This window comes from Oncorhynchus mykiss, chromosome 19 (assembly GCF_013265735.2).
Source record: "Oncorhynchus mykiss isolate Arlee chromosome 19, USDA_OmykA_1.1, whole genome shotgun sequence".
Taxonomy (NCBI): Eukaryota; Metazoa; Chordata; class Actinopteri; order Salmoniformes; family Salmonidae; genus Oncorhynchus; species Oncorhynchus mykiss.
Genome location: NC_048583.1, coordinates 17,308,896 through 17,329,689, shown reverse-complemented (window position 1 = coordinate 17,329,689; position 20,794 = coordinate 17,308,896). Strand labels below are relative to the sequence as shown.

The following is a 20,794-nucleotide window of genomic DNA, read 5'->3' as shown; positions in this document are numbered from 1 at the left end:
TGCCATACAGTACCTACTTACACTTATAAAAGTCAGGAGCATATGATTTTATCTCGGCATGGCAATAGCATTTGATGATGCTCAGTACTTTGGCGCAGGTTTGAAAACCATGTCATGTATTCATTCTGTAAAGATTTCTGTGTCAAAAGGCTCACCGTTCCTGTACTGAAATCCATATGCATGCAATTGTACAGCCAACAGGTTCACAGCCAAAGAAAAGGCACCCAGCAGAGCAAACATACATGTCTCTTCTTCTTTACCACATTCTACCTTTCTAACAGGCGATGGCTGACTGCTGCCCCACGGCCTACCCATGTAAGGGGTAGGCCGGGGGGAGGGGGGAGAAGAGAGCCAGTACAGGTCAGATAAGTTGAGCTCACCTTCAGCAGAGAGGCTGCAGAGCATTACAGCCCTAATGGCTCACGTGTTTAGCCTGACCTCACCACCACCAGCTTTAGTCTCCAGAAGAAGAAGAAGAAGAAGAAGCTGTTGGGAGGATTCTAATACAACCCCCCCCCCCCCCCTCTCACCTCCTCCTGCCCTCTGTCCATCCCTGCGTGCGCTTACTTACAGCTCCATATGACGATGAGCCTCCGTAATGGACAGGTCTTTGACAGACGCCCAATTCTACACATGGACTGGTACTGTAGGCCTATAGCGAACACAACGTGGCTTTTGAGCCTTGGTGACATTGTACTATAAACAGGCTACCTGGGGAGGCAGGTAGTCTAGTGGTTAGAGTGTTGGGCCCGTAACCAAAAGGTTGCTAGATTAAATCCCTGAGCTGACAAGGTAAAAATCTGTCATTCTGCCCCTGAACAAGGCAGTTAACCCACTGTGCCTAAGACATCATTGTAAATAAGAATTCTTAACTGACTTGCCTAGTTAAATAAACTAGATATGATTTTATTTTCGTTTATAAAAATTAAACAAGTCCACTGATGCTACCACAGTAAACATCATAAACAGCTATGTCTTTGAAAATGGGCAACAAGTGTAGTATGTTTGCATTTTGGTCATTTTGCAGACACTCTTATCCAAAGCGACTTAACCCAGCTCTAGGAAGAGTCTTGGTGGTTCCAAACTTCTTCCATTTAAGAATGATGGAGGCCACGGTGTTCTCTGGGACCTTCAATGCTTCAGACATTTTTTTGGTACCCTTCCCCAGATCTGTGCCTCAACACAATCCTGTTTCGGAGCTCAATTTCAAGTCTCATAGCAAAGGGTCTGAATACTTATGTAAACATGGTATTTCTGGTTTGTATTTTTAATACATTTGCAAAAAAATTGAAAACTTGTTTTTGCTTTGTCATTAGGGCGTATTGTGTGATGAGGGGGAAAAAGTATGTGGACACCCATTCAAATGTGTGGATTCGGCTATTTCAGCCACACTAGCTGCTGACAGGTGTATACAATTGAGCACACAGCCATGCAATCTCCATAGACAAGTCAGTTCATAAAATGTATGCCCTGCTAGAGCTTCCCTGGTCAACTGTAAAAGTTGTTATAGTGAAGTGGAATTGTCTAGGAGCAACAACGGCTCAGCTGCGAAGTGGTAGGCCACACAAGCTCACAGAACGAGAGTGCCGAGTACTGAAGCGAGTAAAAAATATCTGCCCTCAGTTGCAACGCTCACAACCAAATTCCAAACTTCTTTATTTAACGGTTATTTTACCAGGTAAGTTGACTGAGAACACATTCTCATTTACAGCAACAACCTGGGGGATATTCACAGGGGGATGAAGGAACCAATTGTAAGCTGGGGATGATTAGGTGACGGTATGAGGGCCAGATTGGGAATTTATCCAGGACACAGGGGTTAACACCCCTACTCTTACTATAAGTGCCATGGGATCTTTAGTGACCACAGAGAGTCAGGACACACGTTTAACATCCCATCTGAATGACAGCAACCTACACAGGGCAATGTCCCCAATCACTGCCTTAGGGCATTTTGATATTATTTTAGACCAGAGAAAAGAGTGCCTTCTACTGGCCCTCTAACATCACTTCCAGGAGCATCTGGTCTCCCATCTAGGGAGTGACCAGGAACAACCCTGCAAAGCAAGCCAGCAGTGGGATGGAAGGTGGTATGCTGCTGGCTCTGGAAGCAACGTCAGAACAAGAACTGTTCGTCGGGAGCTTCATGAAATGGGTTTCCATGGCCGAGCAGCCGCACACAAGCCTAAGATCACCATACGCAATACCAAGCGTCGGCTGGAGTTGTGTAAACTCGTTGCCATTGGACTCTAGAGCAGTGGGAACGCGTTCTCTGGAGTGATGAATCATGCTTCACCATCTGGCAGTCCAATGGACAAATCTGCGTTTGGCGGATTCCAGTAGAACGCAACCTGCCCTAATGCATAGTGCCAACTGTAAAGTTTGGTGGGGGAGGAATAATGGCCTGGGGCTGTTTTTCATGGTTCGGGCTAGGTCCCTTAGTTCCAGTGAAGGGAAATCTTAATGCTACAGCATACAATGACATTCTAGACGATTCTGTGCTTCCAACTTTGTGGCAACAGTTTGGGGAAGGCCCTTTCCTGGTTCAGAATGCACAAAGCAAGATCCATTCAGAAAAGGTTTGTTGAGATCGATGTGGAAGAACTTGACTGGCCTGTACAGAGCCCTGACCTCAACCTCATTGAACACCTTCGGGATGAATTGTATCGCAGACTGTGAGCCAGGCCTAATCGCCCAACATCTGTGCCGACCTCACTACTGCTCTTGTCGCTGAATGGAAGCAAGACCCTGTCACAATGTTCCAACATGTAGTAGAAAGCCTTCCCAGAAGAGTGGAGGCTGTTATAGTAGCAAAGGGGGGACCAACTCCATATTAATTCCCATGATTTTGGAATGAGATGTTTGACGAGCAGGTGTGCACATACATGTCATTTAATATGTGTATCAACCTACTGGTAGAGCTCTTTTGGTTAGTACACCACACAAACTGTCTTATGTAACCATTCCACACGTAACATATCACACTAATTTGAGAGTCATAGATTCACGTTGACTATGTTGCGTCTAGTCTCTGAGGCCAGGCTACAATACCAAGGCCTGGTAAGATGAGGCCTATCAATAGGGTTGGGTTCTGGTCTTTCAAGCAACATGATCTCACGTTTTCCCCTGAAGTCAAATAAAGACAGAAGAAGACCTTAGGTAAGGTTGATTCCTGTCACGTGGCTGGTAGGCAGGTACACAAAGTAGAGGGGGAGGAGTCACCTCACCATAGGATTGACTGTTAGTTTCTGTAATCTCCACCCCTTCGGTGCTAAGGAAATTTTAGAGCAGATTTACATGAGCTATTCAGTCTACAGTTGTAGCCTAAAGGAACTTGTCACTCAGGATTGGCTTTACTGGCAAATTCTTCGCCACCTACCTTATTTTCTTCTGTACAGCGTCCAACAGGAGACTGCAAGTGTGGTAAATTAGTACTTTTATTTAAATTGTTACGCACTGTTTTGTGTTTGATATTGCATTGGTTTGGATGGTGGTTTGGCAAGGTGGACTAGGTGATTAGTTGATTGGCTCTGGCCTGTGTTCTTGCAACTATGCAAGAGAACAGGGCTCATTGTTGATCTAATGATACATTTTCTATTTACAATGTTTTACATTTGAGTCTTAGCGTTGGAGGAAACTGCCAGTAAAGAAATGTGAACTGTAAGCTTGGAGGTTTTAAATTAGCCTAATTGGTTTAACAATTCTAAGCATCTATCACCTATCACCTCACCTGACACACGGCTTCTGCTTATAGATGCCTGCTCTGTCATAACCACACGAATAAGATGCACGTTTTAAAGATATCGGACAGGTTTTCGAGACACCTTTCCAGGGTTTTGATCATCATAATAGCCTAGGCTAAGCTTGGTTGATGCAGGTACATGGAGAAGTCAAATTGTAATCAAGTCAACTGAATGTATAGTATTCGTGCAAAGTATTCATCTTTCAAAATCAATCTCGAAAACATATCTATTATGTTTAATTTGCCATTCAGCCGATAGAGCTGCTGAGATTTGATTTTCAACAGGACTGGACAGGACTTTGAAAGTCAGAGGTTTTACAAGTACTAGAGATAGCGGGGTAGGATTCATCTATAAGTTAACACTGCTGTATTTCATTTATGGTTATGCCAATGTACAAACACACCAACTAGAGGATATACATTAGATTGGACAGAAAATAGTGATCTATCGCAGTTTTTTTCAAGCCCTGGTCTGTGAGCGGCTTGAGAAAAGTTTTATTTAAGCAGCCCTCAAAGAAAGAAGGCCTATAGCTTATTGGTTCCTGGTAGGCGTACAGTAAATGTTGATACACAGGGCTTGTACACTGAGTGTACAAAACATTAAGAGCACCTTCCCAACATTGCATTGCACCCCCATACCCCTTTGGCCCTCAGAACAGACTAAATTAGTCGGGGCATGGACTCTACAAGGTGTCTAAAGCATCCCACAGGGATGCTGGCCAATGTTGACTCCAATGCTTCCCACAGTTGTGTCAAGTTGGCTGGATGTCCTTTGGGTGGTGGACCATTCTTGATACATAAGAAACTGTTGAGCGTTGCAGTTGTTGACACCGACTACCACACCTCTCAATTGTCTCAAGGCTTAAAAATCCTACTTTAACCTGTCTCCACGCCTCCATCTACACTGATTGAAGTGGATTTAACCAGTTACATCAACAAGGGATCACAGATTTCACCTGGTCAGTCATGGAAACAGCAGCTGTTCAAAAGGTTTTGTACACTCAGTGTATATAAATCTCGGCCTACTACTTAGTGAACTAAGGTTCACATTGGGCCTATTGATTGGGCCTATTGATATTTCTACAGATGTGATGTGATGATTGACATTGTAATAATCCTCTCGCTTCCCCGTTTCTGTTTTCCAGACACTAATATGAGGAAACCTTTACATGCCCCAGACCCTGGAGAACATCAGGAGCCAGTCGGTTGTTGTGTTTAGAGGACTATGCTCTCCTCGACACCGTAAGGCAAGTGCTCGTGCTAAACCAGCCAGAGCAGCCTCACAGCCAGCCTGAGCCTCAGCCTCCACCTATGCAACAGCGATGGAATTGATGCTCCCAGGTGCTGACATGGGGCCCCAGAAGGACTCCTTCCCCCTGAGCAGAAGGCATCACTACCTCCACGTCCGGAGAAAACTGAGGCCCATAAGGATTCTAGCTTTCGTCCTCAGCATTGTGACTCTCAGCACAGTCTTCTCATTGGGTGCCTTCCAGTGGACTACTTCTTCTACTGGGCTCGCTGGAAATGGAGGGGATCTACTTTCCTCCTCCCCCGCTGCTATGTCCGGGGGAGACCTACTGCAGTCGGCCCCCCGCAGAACACTGCTCACCACCAAGCACCAGGGAGGCCACAACGTCTCCGGGATGGAGGACATGCCCGTGGCCATGAAGTCTTCCATGGATGAGATGAACCAGGGGGACTACCCCACGGATCTCTTCAACCTGGAGGAGAGAAGGCAGGGGGCTGTGGGTCTGCACATGTTTGGGATGTTGTACATGTTCATCGCCTTAGCCATTGTGTGCGACGAGTTCTTTGTCCCGGCCCTAACTGTGATCACAGAGAAACTTCAAATCTCGGACGACGTTGCCGGGGCAACCTTCATGGCGGCCGGGGGTTCTGCCCCGGAGCTTTTCACTTCCGTCATCGGGGTGTTCATCTCCCACAGCAACGTGGGCATAGGAACCATTGTGGGTTCGGCCGTGTTCAACATCCTGTTTGTCATCGGGATGTGCGCGTTGTTCTCCAAGGAGGTTCTCCAGCTGACCTGGTGGCCCCTCTTTAGAGACGTCTCCTTCTACATCATTGGTCTGTTGATGCTCATCCTGTTTTTTTTGGATAACCAGATCTTTCTGTGGGAAAGTATCGCCTTGCTGATGTGCTACTTGAGCTATGTGACATTTATGAAGTTCAACGCAAATGTAGAGACCTTCATAAAGAGTAAATTGGGCCAGAATCAAGTGGATGAGGTGGAGGCCGCTCCTAAGGTGAGTTTTGCCGCCACCTTTTCCTCCCCAGATGTATTCTTAACTCACGTTCCTTTTGCTTTTGGCAGGAGGCTGCACGCATGCAGCGTAAGGAAAGGGTATTTAAAAGTCGTCCCGAGGGCCAGGTAGACGGACAGACGCCAAAAACCTCTGCCTGCCCAGGGATTAACATGGGGTTTAGCTGCATGTCACCTGTGCATGGCCTCACAGAGATGGCGCTCCCTATTCGTGCTGACTAAGTCAAACCACCAAGCAGGTCGCTCCATGGAGTCTTCCATCCACTCCCATATTAAATAACAGGCCTCTGAGCCCTTTGCAAAGCTGGCTCGCCATACATACAGCCCTCGCAGTGGTCAGTCAACTAACTTTACGCAAATCTAGTTTTCCCTTAAACGTTTTAAACATACACAAGACACATTTACACAGCCAATGTTTAGGAAATGTATATGCCATTTAAGTAATAAATATGTAGACTTTTTTATCTTCTTGATGATGGATACTGTAATTACACACCATTTATTAACTTTGTCATTAACTTCGACCTTCATCGACCTATAGGAAATCAGTTACACATTAACTGGTTTACTGAATTCAGTGGTCTGTGGTTATCTGAGGGAGTCTTAAACATTGGAACCAACCAGCTGTCGACTTATACCAGGAATTGATAATATCTGTAATGGGCTGCAAATGGGGGAGGGTGGTTGCTCTGACGAGGTCTCAGTGTTTGGAGATTCCAATTCCTATTATCAACATGGCCCCAGAGGGTAGCTTTGTGTCGCCACATTTCTTCAAAGGATCGACACGTTTGAGTGGATAGGCCCGACAATGTGCACTGCACAGTGTGTCCCCTTGAACCGACTTCTCAACAGCTGTATTCAATCAACATCTCTTCATGACCAGAGTTGAGATAAAGACAGTAGGCTAAAGTAGCTTGAGCCCTCACCGTTTTCTTAAAACTCCCACGTGTACTTTATTATCAAGATCGGCTAGCTAGTATTTTTCCAGAAATGCTGGTCCTAATGTAAGAAAACAACAGATTTGAGGACTTGAGACTTTAAAAGGAGGCTATACATACATTTCCATGGGATATAACATTTAGGGTCCGACCCCAAACGACACAGCGAATAAATTGATGTGCGTAGATATAGATCGAATTCATTTAAAAAAAAATAATAAACTGCATCATTATCATTCAAAACTCTACTGTTGTGACATATCTCCTACATGTGTCCGACCTGCTGTGTTCTTGTCTTTGTCTTCAGTTGGAGTCTGATTCATTGCTCTCAGATGTTATATACTCAGAGTCACACTCTTACGGAGCCCAGGTGAACCCTAGCTGGATGTTGGCTGTGATTGTTAGGGCTTTACCTGTAGCTTTTTTTTTTTTTTTTTACCTGTATTGCATCCCAATTCAGGTCTTCAGGGGTTTATACTTTAATACTACTGTGCAATTTGGACTAGATTATAGGCCTGTATTTGGCATTTAGAAGACAATACTATCCATATGTACTAATTATTATCATCGTCACACCACATTGAGACACTAGATATTGTAAAGAAATATCTAGCAATGAGGTTTGATATAATGATTCCAGCAAGCAGTACTTTAAAAATACGTAGTTCAATTCATTAATGGTAACTAAAGTTATGAGCCATTTTTTTTCTCCTAAAAATACGGACCAATGTTGTAGTGACAGCAACATTTAGTGGATGGCAGCAAACTTTGCTTTTACATCTTTACATAACATGCAAGTATCTGATCAGTGGTTATTTGATGTGTGGTACGTTCCGTTTACACCTCGGATCTTAACGTTGCGACGCGAGCGCCATTATTCAACCCGACTTGAAGAGGTGGTTACTATTTCTATCATCAAGGGGATATAAAAACTCTTGTTTGTATTCCGTCCTTCGGAGAAAACTGCCCTGTTCACAGGAAGTCTCTCATCCTTGTACTGGTCTGACTCCTCAGGGATTTCTTTTAACCAGCCAGCACATGATGTACGACTTGCTTGCCCTCATATGTCTGTAGTTCTTAAGTAATCCCTCTGCAAATCCTCCAATCCATTTACCACAGCTAATTTTAGCCAGGTGCTACTGCTGGTGTGGAGATCAAAACTCATCCAACACTAGGAAAAGTTTTTAAAAAAAAATGTTAACCAATTGTGTTTATTGTTTTGTCATTCAGAGTAAAGTCTGTGCTTTTAACCCAAGCCATATATATGTAGAGAGATATGTATAAATATGTAAGACGTTGGAAGTCAGGAAGAACTCACACTACTTGATTATTCTAAGACTCCAATCCTTCTTAAACCCTTAACTGATTACCATTTGTGACGACAGCAAATATAAAGCAACAGACTCCTGGGCCCCGTTTCCCAAAAGCATCTCAAGACTAAGTTCATTGTTAGAACCCTCATAGGAGCATCGTTAAAGCTCCGAGCTGTTTTCCAAAACCATCGTTAGTAAAGTTGCACTTGAAAACGTTCGTTATTTACCAACTGCCTCCAGACCACTCGTACAACAGCCAAGTGTGTCGTTAGATGCTTAATTGCCCTTCTGCGTTACTTTATAGTTACTTTATACACAGAAGATCTCCACTAAACATAGGCGCCAACATCTTGATGCTATCTGAATCTTCTGTGACCAGCCGGTAACTTCACAGATCACAGATAACTTCTGTGACCAGCCGATAACGAAGCTACAAATTTGCCAATGTTTTTGCAATTGTTACAAACAAGCAAGGGATACAAATATTCTTAAATTAAAAACAAGATGACTGCATTAAAATATAAGTACAGTATAGATCGATATATTTAAACCATACTGAAATCAATTTCATGTTCAATCAGATTTTTTTGTTGTTGCTAATTCTAGGCTACTGTATGTAATTGCCTCAATATATTTAAGGTTGTGTAAAATGTGCGCAATACCTCATTTGTGATGTAGTGTATTATTATAGGGTTAGCATTAAAATAATCTGCCTCAATATTTGCAGCCATAAGTGATAATATATATATATAAATAGGAGCTGAACCGTCGTCAATATTGTGGAATAATTATACTGTTAAAGTAAGACTTGGAAGGCAAAAGCTGATCCGACAGCGGTGCTGCCTTCCGTTCGATCCTATCAGTATCGATACATGAACCAACAACACAGGACGTTTTGTGAAACGCATATGATACTCAGCTGCTATGGGCATAATGCATCGTTAAAACACTCCTAAGCTTAATGCTGCATTCTATTTACGTGGAAAGCGGGTTTTTACCACATATGACTGGGGAAATTCTATTAAATGCCCATCCAACTCGTAATTAGTAGTGGGAAACTTGTCTATCATCGCTGAGCGCCAACTTATGCTACATGCTGACATTTGACGTCCCCTACTAAGGAAATAACAGCATTTTCAACAACAGCATTTTCGGCAGTTAAATGTAACAACTAAACATTATTTTTTTAAAGCAATTTGTTAACATGGTTTTGGAACACTATAATTTGTTTACAAGCATGATAGCTGTAGTTATAGTTTATGGTTGACGCAGCTTGCTGGCCATTGTTGATTGACAAAGTTCAAAGCACGTGAATGCATTATGCATCCAACAGTATTTATGACTTCACAACTTGAAATGACGTCCTTCCCACTTGGTTATGAACGCAGCATTAGTTCCATCGCTATCGGGAATCGGGCCCTGGGCATGATGTGACCAACCTGCTGCAGCTGACTGACTAAAGACACAGAAGCCTACAGTGACTCAAAGAATGAGCAATGAACAGTAGAGGATCTTTTCCACATTACGTGCCTGCATCCACTATATATACACACACTGAACAAAAATGTAAGCGCAACATGTAAAGTGTTGGTCTCATGTTTCATGAGCTAAAATGAAAGATCCCCAAAATGTTCCATATGCACAAAAAGCTTATTTCTCAAATATGTTGTGCACATCCCTGTTAGTGAGTATTTCTCCTTTGCCAAGCTAATCCATTCACCCGACAGGTGGGGCATATCAAGAAGCTGATTAATAAACAGCATGATCATTACACAGGTGCACCTTGTGCTCGGGACAATAAAAGGCCACTACAATGTGTAGCTTTTTCACACAATGTCTTGAGGGAGCGTGTAATTGGCATGCTGGCTGCAGGAATGTCGAGCAGAGCTGTCGTCGGAAAACGTAATGTTAATTTCTCTACCAAAAACTGCATCCAATGTTGTTCTAAAGAATTTGGCAGTACGTCCAACTGGCCTCATAACTGGAGACTACGTGTATGGTGCTGTGTGGGCGTGCGGTTTGCTGATGTCAATGTTGTGAACAAAGTGGAGTTATGGTATGGGCAGGCATAAGCTATGGACAATGAATACAATTGCATTTTATCGATGGCAATTGAATGCACAGAGATACCGTGACGAGATCCTGAGGCCCATTGTCGTGCCATTCATCTGCGGCCATCAACACGTTTCAGCATGATAATGCACAGCCCCATGTCGAAAGGATCTATAAGCTAAAAATGGCCTAGTTCTTCCATGGCCTGCATACTCACCAGACATGTCACCCATTGAGCATGTTTGGGATGCTCTGGATCGACGTGTATGACAGCGTGTTTCAAAGTTCACGCCAATATCCAGCAACTTCACACAGCCATTGAAGAGAAGTGAGACAACATTCTACAGACCACAATCAACAGGGGCGGCAGGTAGCCTAGTGGTTAGAGCATTGTAACCAAAAGGTTAGATCGAATTCTTGAATTCTTGATCGAATTCTTGAAATGAATTAAATAAGAATTTGTTCTTAACTGACTTGCCTAGTTAAATAAAAACAGCCTGATCAACTCCATGTGAAGGAGATGTGTTACGCTGCATGAGGTAAATGGTGGTCACACCCGATTCTGACTGGTTTTCTGATCCACACCCCTACTCATTTTAAAAGGTATCGGTGACCAACAGATGCATATCTGTATTCCCAGTCATGTGAAATCCATAGATTAGGGCCTAATGAATTTATTTCAATTGACTGATTTCCTTATATGAACTGTAAAATTGTTGAAATTGTGGCATGTTCCGTTTATATTTTTGTTCAGTATAATACACTAGCGTATAGTACTTAGAATGAAGCAACGCATTGGGAATGCATTCTAAATAGTGTGCTAGTATGGAAATTGGAACTCATGTGTAAGAGCTTTTGACTAGCATGATCTGACTGCACTAGGAAGTGTTTTCCGGGCAATTGTTTGTTGTTGCAAGAGACAAGAAGACTGCATGCTTATTTTGCAGGGCACAATTCTCACTGATGTTTTAGATAGAAAGCAACCACCAGTGTTCACGTATTTCCATCAACATTCTTCCTGTCAATCATGCCTCTCAATGACATGTAAATGATTGTGGACCATGTTGTAAATGTCCATGCTTCCATAATCATTAGTACAGGGCTCTCCAACCCTGTTCCGGGAGAGCTACCGTCCTGTAGACTTTCACTTTTACCCTAATCAAGCGCACCTGATTCTAATAATTACCTGGTTGATAAGCTGAATCAGGTTAGTTACAACTGGGGTTGGAACGAAAACCTACAGCTTTCCAGGAGAAGGGTTGGAGAGCCCTGCTTTATTGTAATGTTTCCCTCAATTGCGAGGGTTCACTTCCTGCGCTAAACCCCAGGGCCACAACTGACCAATCAGCTACACTGCGTTTCATTGTCTCAGAAATAGGGTTATGCTCCAGTCTTTATTATTAATTGTAACTAAAAGTGTACTTGTATTGTTATTGAGTTAACTTCTTTCCCATGAAGAAAGGGTACCGGTAACACACTTAACATTGTATTCTATATCCAATATCTTCTATATCCAATGGACACCGACCGGGGTCCTTAAGGGTTGTAACACCACCCAAGTAACAACCATTATTCAACCCAATACAGAATAAGTGTAATAAAAGTGTGAGGTTCGAATCAAACGTCACAGTGTGACATGTGAAGGTTGTTATGAGAGTTAACATGAAGGGGTTGAAATTACTGTTCTAAATACGGTTATCTCTGTGGATTAGTCCTCTCTAAGTCTGGGAGCTTGGCGGGTCAGGTGGACACAATTGACTTCTGCCTTGCAAGGATACTTGCAGAAACTCCCGGCTTCGCAGAAAGCCTTGGCTGGCTGGCTGTCAGCCTTATGGCATTTACGGCTACAGTATACTGTGAATAATTGTTATTTCGAAAAGCGTCACGTGTTCCTTATAAAGATCTTAATGATCATTTTGTTTGGCAGTTTGAATTAATTACACTTTAATTAATCGCATTACATAACAAGGCAGTTAACCCACTGTTCCCCGGGCGCCGAAGACGTGGATGTCGATTAAGGCAGCCGCCCGCACCTCTCTGATTCAGAGATGTGGAAGACACATTTCAGTCGAATGCGTTCAGTTGTACAACTGACTAGGTATCCCCCTTTCCCTTTCCTTCCCTAACATGCACTTTCCAATGGTGCAGTTACCCTCTGCAGTGCACGTTTGATTGAATTCCAGGCGTAGCTATTTCCTGTTGAGGCACTGAAAGAAGTACAAAAAAAATATGCCTTTGATATATATGTTGATTTTCTCTTCCAGATATTTGTTTTAGTACAGTGTGTGCATGTATGCATGTCCAGTTTGTGTGTTTGCTTGTATGTTTATGTACGGAGAGTATGAAAACCCTGCAAATTCCCTCTCCAAGCCATTCCCCAGCATGTTGGTAAATGTTGTTTTAGTTATGAGGACATGTCTAGTGTTTGATTGCGCTTCTACAGCAAAAACACTTTGTGGAAAATAGTACTTAAAGTAACTTAAAAAAAGTATATTTCCATTGTTATTGTAGAGGTATAAAGGGAGTTAGGGCGCCCAAGTTACTTGATATAAAAAACAATGGCAGTGAATGTAAAGATCCCTATTAATCAATTAACTTTAATTAACTTCAATGACCCTGTTTGTGGATCAAATGGATCACCCATTAGTGCATTGTTTACTCAATCCCAGATTCTGTACCTAGAGACATCTATGCCTCTATCATTTTGGCAAGAGTTAATAACTATCAATTTGATGATGTTCTATTATAATGATAGGAATCACAGTTCATCCTGTGCTCCTGTGTTCTTTTTGGTATTTGTTTTTATATGTAGAGTCATACATAATTCACCTCGAAATGAATGTCTAGATAGGCCTACAGAATTTGTCAAATCATTATTTGACCTTTAATAAATCCCTTTCCTGCAGTCAAATGACCAAATCGCCCCCAGTGGCCTCGTTGGAAAGTTAAAATGTTTCATAAATTCATAATTAATCAACATTAAAAAATGACAAAATTAAACACAGAAAATCCAGTGTTTGTATGTCAAATGGTTTTGTTATATTTAAGACTTCTGTGATGCATATAAAGTGTAATGTTGGGGATGCAAACTCAAAACGGAATACATTTCAACTCTATACCAGACATGGTACAGGTGTCTTCTTTTTTAAGCCCATAACCATGTGTGTGAGGAGTATACATTTGTTTCAAAGTAGATTTGTTTAAGACTACCAAGAAACACTTTGTGACCCTAATTTAGCCCACTGCAGTAAAGGGTTCATGCTATAAGCTATAGCCAGTATAAGGCCAAGGACTTTTCAGTTGAACAAAGATGGATTTGTAAAGTATTATTGCTACATTTGTATCGTGTCGACCCCATTTGTTTCTACCCCATTTGTGGCTACGCCAAAAAACTAGAGTATTCTCCAAACCCACTCCCTTCCTGACCTAGGTGGGAGTTCTGTTTGGTTGGAAATGTGACCATGTGGTGGTGTTTTGGCGTTGGTTTCAGAGGGGATAAAAGGCCTCATGTCTGTACATTTGACATTTTAGTCATTTAGCAGGCACCCTTATCCAGAGCGACTTACAGGGGCAACGAGTTTAATTGCCTTGCTCAAGGGCACACCGGCAGATTTTTCACCTCGTCGGCTCGGTGATCCGAACCAGGGGCCTTTCGGTTACTGGCCCAATGTTCTTAAACTGCTAGACTAAATGCCTCCCACAGTAAGCCAGGCCACATTGCAAACCTCCAGCAGTTCTCCATCTTGCCAATCCATCCATTCCTAACCCTAAGCTCCGGCAGCAGATGCTCTGCAGGTTATTAGGCTCGATGCCTAATAAATAACCTGTATGACCCGTTAGGGCCATGTGAGCATTAGGCAACAGCCAACCGCCGGGAATCAAACACAGCACAGGGCCTTAGCCTGCCTTACTGGAAAGGCCTAAATTTGGGTGCTCACATGGCTAACGCTCATCCGCTAACACTTTGAGAGACAGCTACTAGTGGCTCTGGATGGATCCTCCTAACCCCAATGAAATCCTTAACTAGACGACATGACTCGGTCTACATTGATACAAACTGGTTGTGTAATTGTTGTCCCATTTTGTCCCAAATAGCAGGGCTGTTCAGGGTTTTCAACTCTGCTAATTGAAGAAAATAGTTGAAATTCGGTATTTAAAAAAAATTGGTAATCATAGTCTAGAATTTTTTTGGGGAATCATACAATAGTTAACTACAGTATGGCTAACACTTGGCCTATGTCTGCTTAGTCAAATTGCTCCTGTAAACTCAAGACTTTTAGTTCCTATAATTCAAGATGTTCCTTCTTCCATTTTTAAAGGAAATAAATATTAGGATTGTCATGTATTCCCATTCGCTTGTTTTGTGGTGTGAAGATACACAGTTAGCTATAGTATAACCCTGTGTCTGACCACAGCAAGCTGCTGAGGTGTTGCATAGTTTTGTCGTCTTTGCGCAGGGTTTCATTGAAGTTATTCACTCATTTCACATCATTGATTTACAGTGCCTTCATAAAGTATTCAAACCCCTTGACTTTTCCCCACATTTTGTTGTGTTACAGCCTGAATTTAAAATGGATTACATTTCAAAAGAAAAATTATGTCACTGGCCTACATGCAACACCACATGATGGCAATGTTTTTCACTTTTTTTTCCCCCAAATGAATTAAAAAGGGAGACCTACTGCTTGCTTTGGTATCATACTGTACCTTACATTCCAAACAAAAAAAGCAGTATGCTTTCTCAATTTAATTTCTCTCTCAAACGGTTGTGTAAGATGGGATTCTGTCTCCACAACTGTAATGTATATGTCCTCTGAAGAACTGTTGGCTTTAGATTAGAGGAGCTGCATCTGTAGGTTTTACAAGCTTTATGTCTTCCCAGCTGCCAAGTATTCCCAGCTGCATTACAACCTGTACATTCTCTATTGGTCATTTTGAAACCGGTTTCCCTAATTGACCGTTTGATATCCTGATAATTTATCATGACGGCTGCTTCTATTTCATTCATTAGGCCACACCGTCTTGTCAATAACTAGCATTTCCTGGCAGATGATGTTTTCTGTTTAAGCGCGATTTCGTGTGACTTCATACATGCACGTCTTTCTCTTTACCTCTTCCCTTTGAAGGCAACCACGGGTGACGACGAAAACAAGTTGACGGTATGTTTATGTTCTGTCGTGGCATCTTAATCTGTATTTACATGTGTCATGTTGACAGTACTGAATATCCAGTGTTCTTATTCAGCAAGCACACAAAGCACGTTGTCATAGACAACAATGCTGCATGAATACAATGAAATGTAATGGTGCACAAATGTGGACCATTTGTGGACCACTCTAAATACCCATGTATTCAGAGTGTTGGCCCAATGCCGTTTCTGCATTATGACACATTTACACGACACTTCAACATTCAACATGGCAGCCATGTTAGCTCCCCACTAACGAATGATTTACTTGGGGAATATTTCCCCAAAAATATTATAAAACTGAATGTCTCGGAGCATTATGATGCATTTACATGACACAGCAACATTCTATAACAACCATGTTAGCTCCCTATTAACATTACATGGGCAATATTTAAACATTGCTATGTAACGTTCAGTTACAGTTCAGAATTAGAACAAAAGTTGACCTAACTCTCTAAATATATGAACTCTAAAGAAATGAACTCTAAATATATGAACTCTCTAAATATATGAACTCTAAATATATGAACTCTAAATATATGAACTCTCTAAATATATGAACTCTCTAAATATATGCCGCTGGTTTGCACTACAAGGCACTGCATTATTGACACGCACTTGACACGTCGCACTGTGTATTCACTGTGCATACCACTTTGTTCAACTGCCTCATTGTTACACCACTGTGTACCAAAGACACATATGCATTGTGAGCTCACGGTTGGGATCAATCCAGGAAAGTAAAATCGAAACTCAATTCATACATTGAATTTCAGTTCACTTGACTGAATTGAAAACCAAATTGACTCCACCCCTGCAGTTTTAGATTAGAGCTATGTAATGAAGCTGTAGATTAAAGCTTTGTATAGAAGCTATAGAAGATCTAGTATTGAAGCTATAGATTAGAGCTATGTATTAAAGCAATAGAGGATCTAGTATTGAAGCTATAGATTAGAGCGATGCATTAAAACTATAGATGATCTAGTATTGAATCTATAGATTAGAGCGATGCATTAAAGCTATAGATGATCTAGTATTGAAGCTATAGATTAGAGCGATGCATTAAAGCTATAGATGATCTAGTATTGAAGCTATAGATTAGAGCGATGCATTAAAACTATAGATGATCTAGTATTGAATCTATAGGCTATCATCTGGTATAGAGACGTTAAAGCAGCCTATGCCCTTGGTCTCTACTGCAGGCCAAGCCCCGTCTCCAGAGAGGAGGCTCATCAGCCTCCCTCCACAACACCCTGATGAGGAATAGCATCTTCCAGCTCATGATCCACACCCTGGACCCCCTCAGTGAGGGTGAGGGACTGGGGGGTAAAACAGGTTTTTTTTTTGTTGTCACGCCTTCAATATAGACACACTTCCAATCTCTATATTTGATGTATTTGTTTCAATGTGTTTCTGTATTAGACATGTTTTCATCATTTCTCATTCATGGAAACCAAGTCAAATGTTTTGTTTAGCGTTTCCATTAGTGGGGAATCCGTAGCTAGGTTTCATATCGTTAGGGTTCATCACTGACTCTAGGCAGCAACGATTTGTGTTTCAGGGCGATTCAAAGAGAAGGCCTCCATTCTCCACAAGATGGCCAAACAGAAATGTCAAGATGGTGGGGACGGGGAAAAACCCAACGGTGTCGCAGGTGAGCTTTACATTTCAAATGTACGTAAATGTTAAATACTTTATACGTGTCATATACTATATTAAAAACTGGGTGGTTCCAGCCCTGAATGTTGATTGCCTGAAAGCCATGGTATAAGAGACCGTATACCATGGGTATGACAAAACATATATTTTTACTGTTCTAACTACATTTGTAACCAGTTTATAATATCAATAAGGCACGTCTGGGGTTTGTGGTATATGGTCAATATACCATGGCTAAGGGCTGTGTCCAGGCACTTCGTGTTGTGTCGTGCTTAAGAACAGCCCTTAGCCATGGTATATTGGCCATATATCACACCCCCTCAGGCCTTATTGCTTAAATATACTGTATATACATAATATATATTATATTACATCCTCCAGTGACTCTCACCGTCTCTCCTTCAAGTCTAACTCCTGGCGTATGTCTGTCTGTCTGTCTGTCTGTCTGTCTGTCTGTCTGTCTGTCTGTCTGTCTGTCTGTCTGTCTGTCTCTCTAAGCAGACAAAAACATCCCCAACAGTTCCAACGTCACAGTGGAAGTCACTTCGCCTGCAAACGGCGACGTAGGACCGGTAGGCTTTGTCTACCAAATACCTCCAAAATCAGTGACATGATGTTTAAGAGAGTAACTGACACACACATGTTTAAGAGAGTAACCCCCCCTCTGTTTGGTAGGCGGAGGAGGAGGAAGATGAGGATGCTCCTCTGAGTTTGGAGTGGCCGGAGACGAACCGCAAACGAATAACGTATCTCCTTATCCTCCCCATCGTCTTCCCCCTGTGGCTCTCTCTGCCGGATGTCAGGAGAGAGGCAAGTGGAGCTGCTCCTTAGACTACATTAACATTTGGGGTGTAGCTACAGTTGGTTGATTGATTTGTGAAAGTCTATGACGCTTTAAAAAAGGACAACCTTTCTTTCTTTTTCTTTTTTGCAGACTTCCACAAAATTCTTCCCCATAACTTTCATTGGTTCCATCTGTTGGATTGCTGCCTTCTCCTACCTCATGGTGTGGTGGGCTCATCAGGTAAGCCCCTCCCTGACACATGTCACTTTCATTCTGAGCCAATCAAAGCATAGGGTTTGGTGTCAATCATTACCTCACCTCACCTATGGCCTTTTGATTATGGTGGAAGCGTATCAGTCTGTGTGTGACCACGACACGTAATCAAGAGCCAACCAATCCAAACAAGTTCCAGTCAATCGATTGAGTTCCAGCCGTGCCTATCGCCAGACGTCATAACGCCAAATCTGATTCTTTGTCTTTGTTTGAACAATGTAGTTAACCCATTTTCACTCTCAGGTTGGAGAGACCTTCTGGATTACAGAGGAGATCATGGGATTGACCATATTAGCAGCTGGTACATCAATCCCTGATCTAATCACCAGTGTCATTGTAGCCCGGAAAGGCCTTGGTGACATGGCTGTGTCCAGCTCTGTGGGCTCCAACATATTTGACATCACCGTGGGGTAAGTCGCTCCAAAAGCACATTTAAAATGCTGTTTGCATGAATGAGTCATTTTTAAAAATGTTTTCTCAGGCAAGCTCTATCGCTGCACATTGCAATGTGACAGTAGTTTTGCACAGATCTATGCTCTTTTGCATGCCAAAAATGTCAACCTAGAAGTCAAGGCTCAACTGCAACTATGATTTCACTTAAACACCATGTAGTCCACTCTAGACAGTACATGTGATTCCTCTGTTTCTCCATCTACCCTTACAGCCTGCCGTTCCCGTGGCTCATCTACGGCCTGGTCAATGACTTCAAGGCGGTGCAGGTGAGCAGCAACGGCCTGTTCTGCGCCATCGTGCTCCTCTTCCTCATGTTGCTCTTCGTCATCATCTCCATCGCCTCCTGCAAGTGGAAGATGAGCAAGGTGCTGGGAGGCCTCATGTTTTTACTGTACATCTTCTTCCTGGTAACCAGCGTCATGCTGGAAGACAAGATCATCGTGTGTCCCATCTCCATCTGAAGGCCCCTCTTCAACCCCAACCTCCTGGAAACACAAACACACCTTCTCTCTCACACACACACATACATACAGTACACACAATCATTTGATCCTCCCGTTGTCAATGGGGGCTTCCATTGGGAGGAGCAGTAGAAAACTAGCCTGACTTGATTGATTGATTCCAAATGCCCGAGCACAACCTGCAAATGATCATTTGTGAACTTTGAGCAGGGCAGACGGACCTGTCGATGAGGGATTGATTCACGATGCTACTGCCCAATGGGATGGGTTTCTCCCCACGTCACATGACCACATCCGAGAGCTTCCATTGGTTTAAATCTGTCGTTGACTGACAAACAGGCGATTGTAATCACGCCCATGTCGGAGAGTAGGGGACCACGTCTGGTTACTCCAATCCAGAGGACTATGTGATATGATTAGAGAATAGATTTGAATATGCCAGGTATCAACTGTCCATCCGTCAAAAACTTTGATGGCTGTATGAAGTGGAGCTCTGGGAAAGGTCCTGCACGTCCTAACCAGAAAGTGGAACCTGGCAGAGAAATGGAAGAGAGGTTCAACAGATGCAATAAATATCAAGGCATGAGGAACATGGTTGGATCCACCAGCAGGTAGATTAAAGAGCCGCGCCTCAGCTTTCACAGAGTTTACCGAACTCCAGTAAATCGCGATCAATTTGCACAGGTCCTTGCTATAAGAGTGTCTGAGGATTTGCGTGGATCAAGCGGAAGTGTTTTTCTTGATTTTTGTAAATTTAGTTTTCAGTTGTATTTATATTACAATTGCTTAATTTGCAAAACCCAAAAGGTTTTTGTTCTCAAATCAAAATCTAGAATGTGTACAGTTCTGATTGGGCTTATAACTGTTACATGTTTGTATGGACTTGAAAAGTTTGGAAAGGTAAAAGTGTAAATGAAGAGAAAATGGTAGTAATATGACGAGGGTGGTTTTGTTTGGGACGATTTTGTGAAGTAAATATAATGTAGTATTTCTAATGTATCTTCTGTTTCTTAAACCCAACCCATATTTTCAAACTTGTTTGACATATAATATTAAGGTGAATCCAGTTGAGCAAATCTATTGTACCTAATGCTACAACAATTTTATGGTTGAAAATGTAACAATACAATTTTTTTTTTTCCGGTAAAAGATATATACACTGTGCTCCACTTATTCTATACGCAAATCAGCTTAAAATGGTCGACAGGTGTGATGTAGGGACACACTTTTTCAACCCCTTTTAATCAAATGTATTTATAAAGCCCCTTTTACATCAGCAGATGTCACAAAGTCCTATACAGAAATCAAGACTAAAACCCCAAACAATGCAGACGTAGAAGCAGATGTGAAGTGAAAATATACATAAAGGGGTTGTAAACTCTGTACAAATGATCAGTTTTCCATGTTTGATACAGTTTGTACGCTTCAGAATCATATAGGGATATAAATATCTCATTTTTTTTATACGTTATTTGTTTGCTTGTTTTCTCTGTATAATAGAGCAAACAGTAACATGTATATCTGAATAACAGCCTGTTTTTTTTCTCACTTGTGATCAACTGAACAGAATAAGGGGTTTAAGATTTTATATTGACCAAAAGCAAAATAGCATGTGAATGATATTCTCAGAATAATCGATAGTTCTAC

The 20,794-nt window shown here is 42.1% G+C and overlaps 1 protein-coding gene across 1 annotated transcript; it reads left to right on the top strand.

The window, feature by feature from the left end:
• The first annotated feature begins 3,281 nt into the window (after positions 1-3,281).
• Positions 3,282-20,276, top strand: LOC110497427 (sodium/potassium/calcium exchanger 2-like). Its single transcript, XM_036954352.1, has 10 exons — positions 3,282-3,423; positions 4,888-6,006; positions 15,453-15,485; positions 16,720-16,843; positions 17,079-17,171; positions 17,678-17,748; positions 17,852-17,986; positions 18,111-18,200; positions 18,477-18,643; positions 18,898-20,276. The coding sequence occupies exons 2-10, from the start codon at positions 5,065-5,067 to the stop codon at positions 19,145-19,147; spliced, it is 1,905 nt and encodes a 634-aa protein (XP_036810247.1). The 5' UTR covers positions 3,282-3,423; positions 4,888-5,064; the 3' UTR covers positions 19,148-20,276.
• The last annotated feature ends 518 nt before the right edge of the window (positions 20,277-20,794 follow it).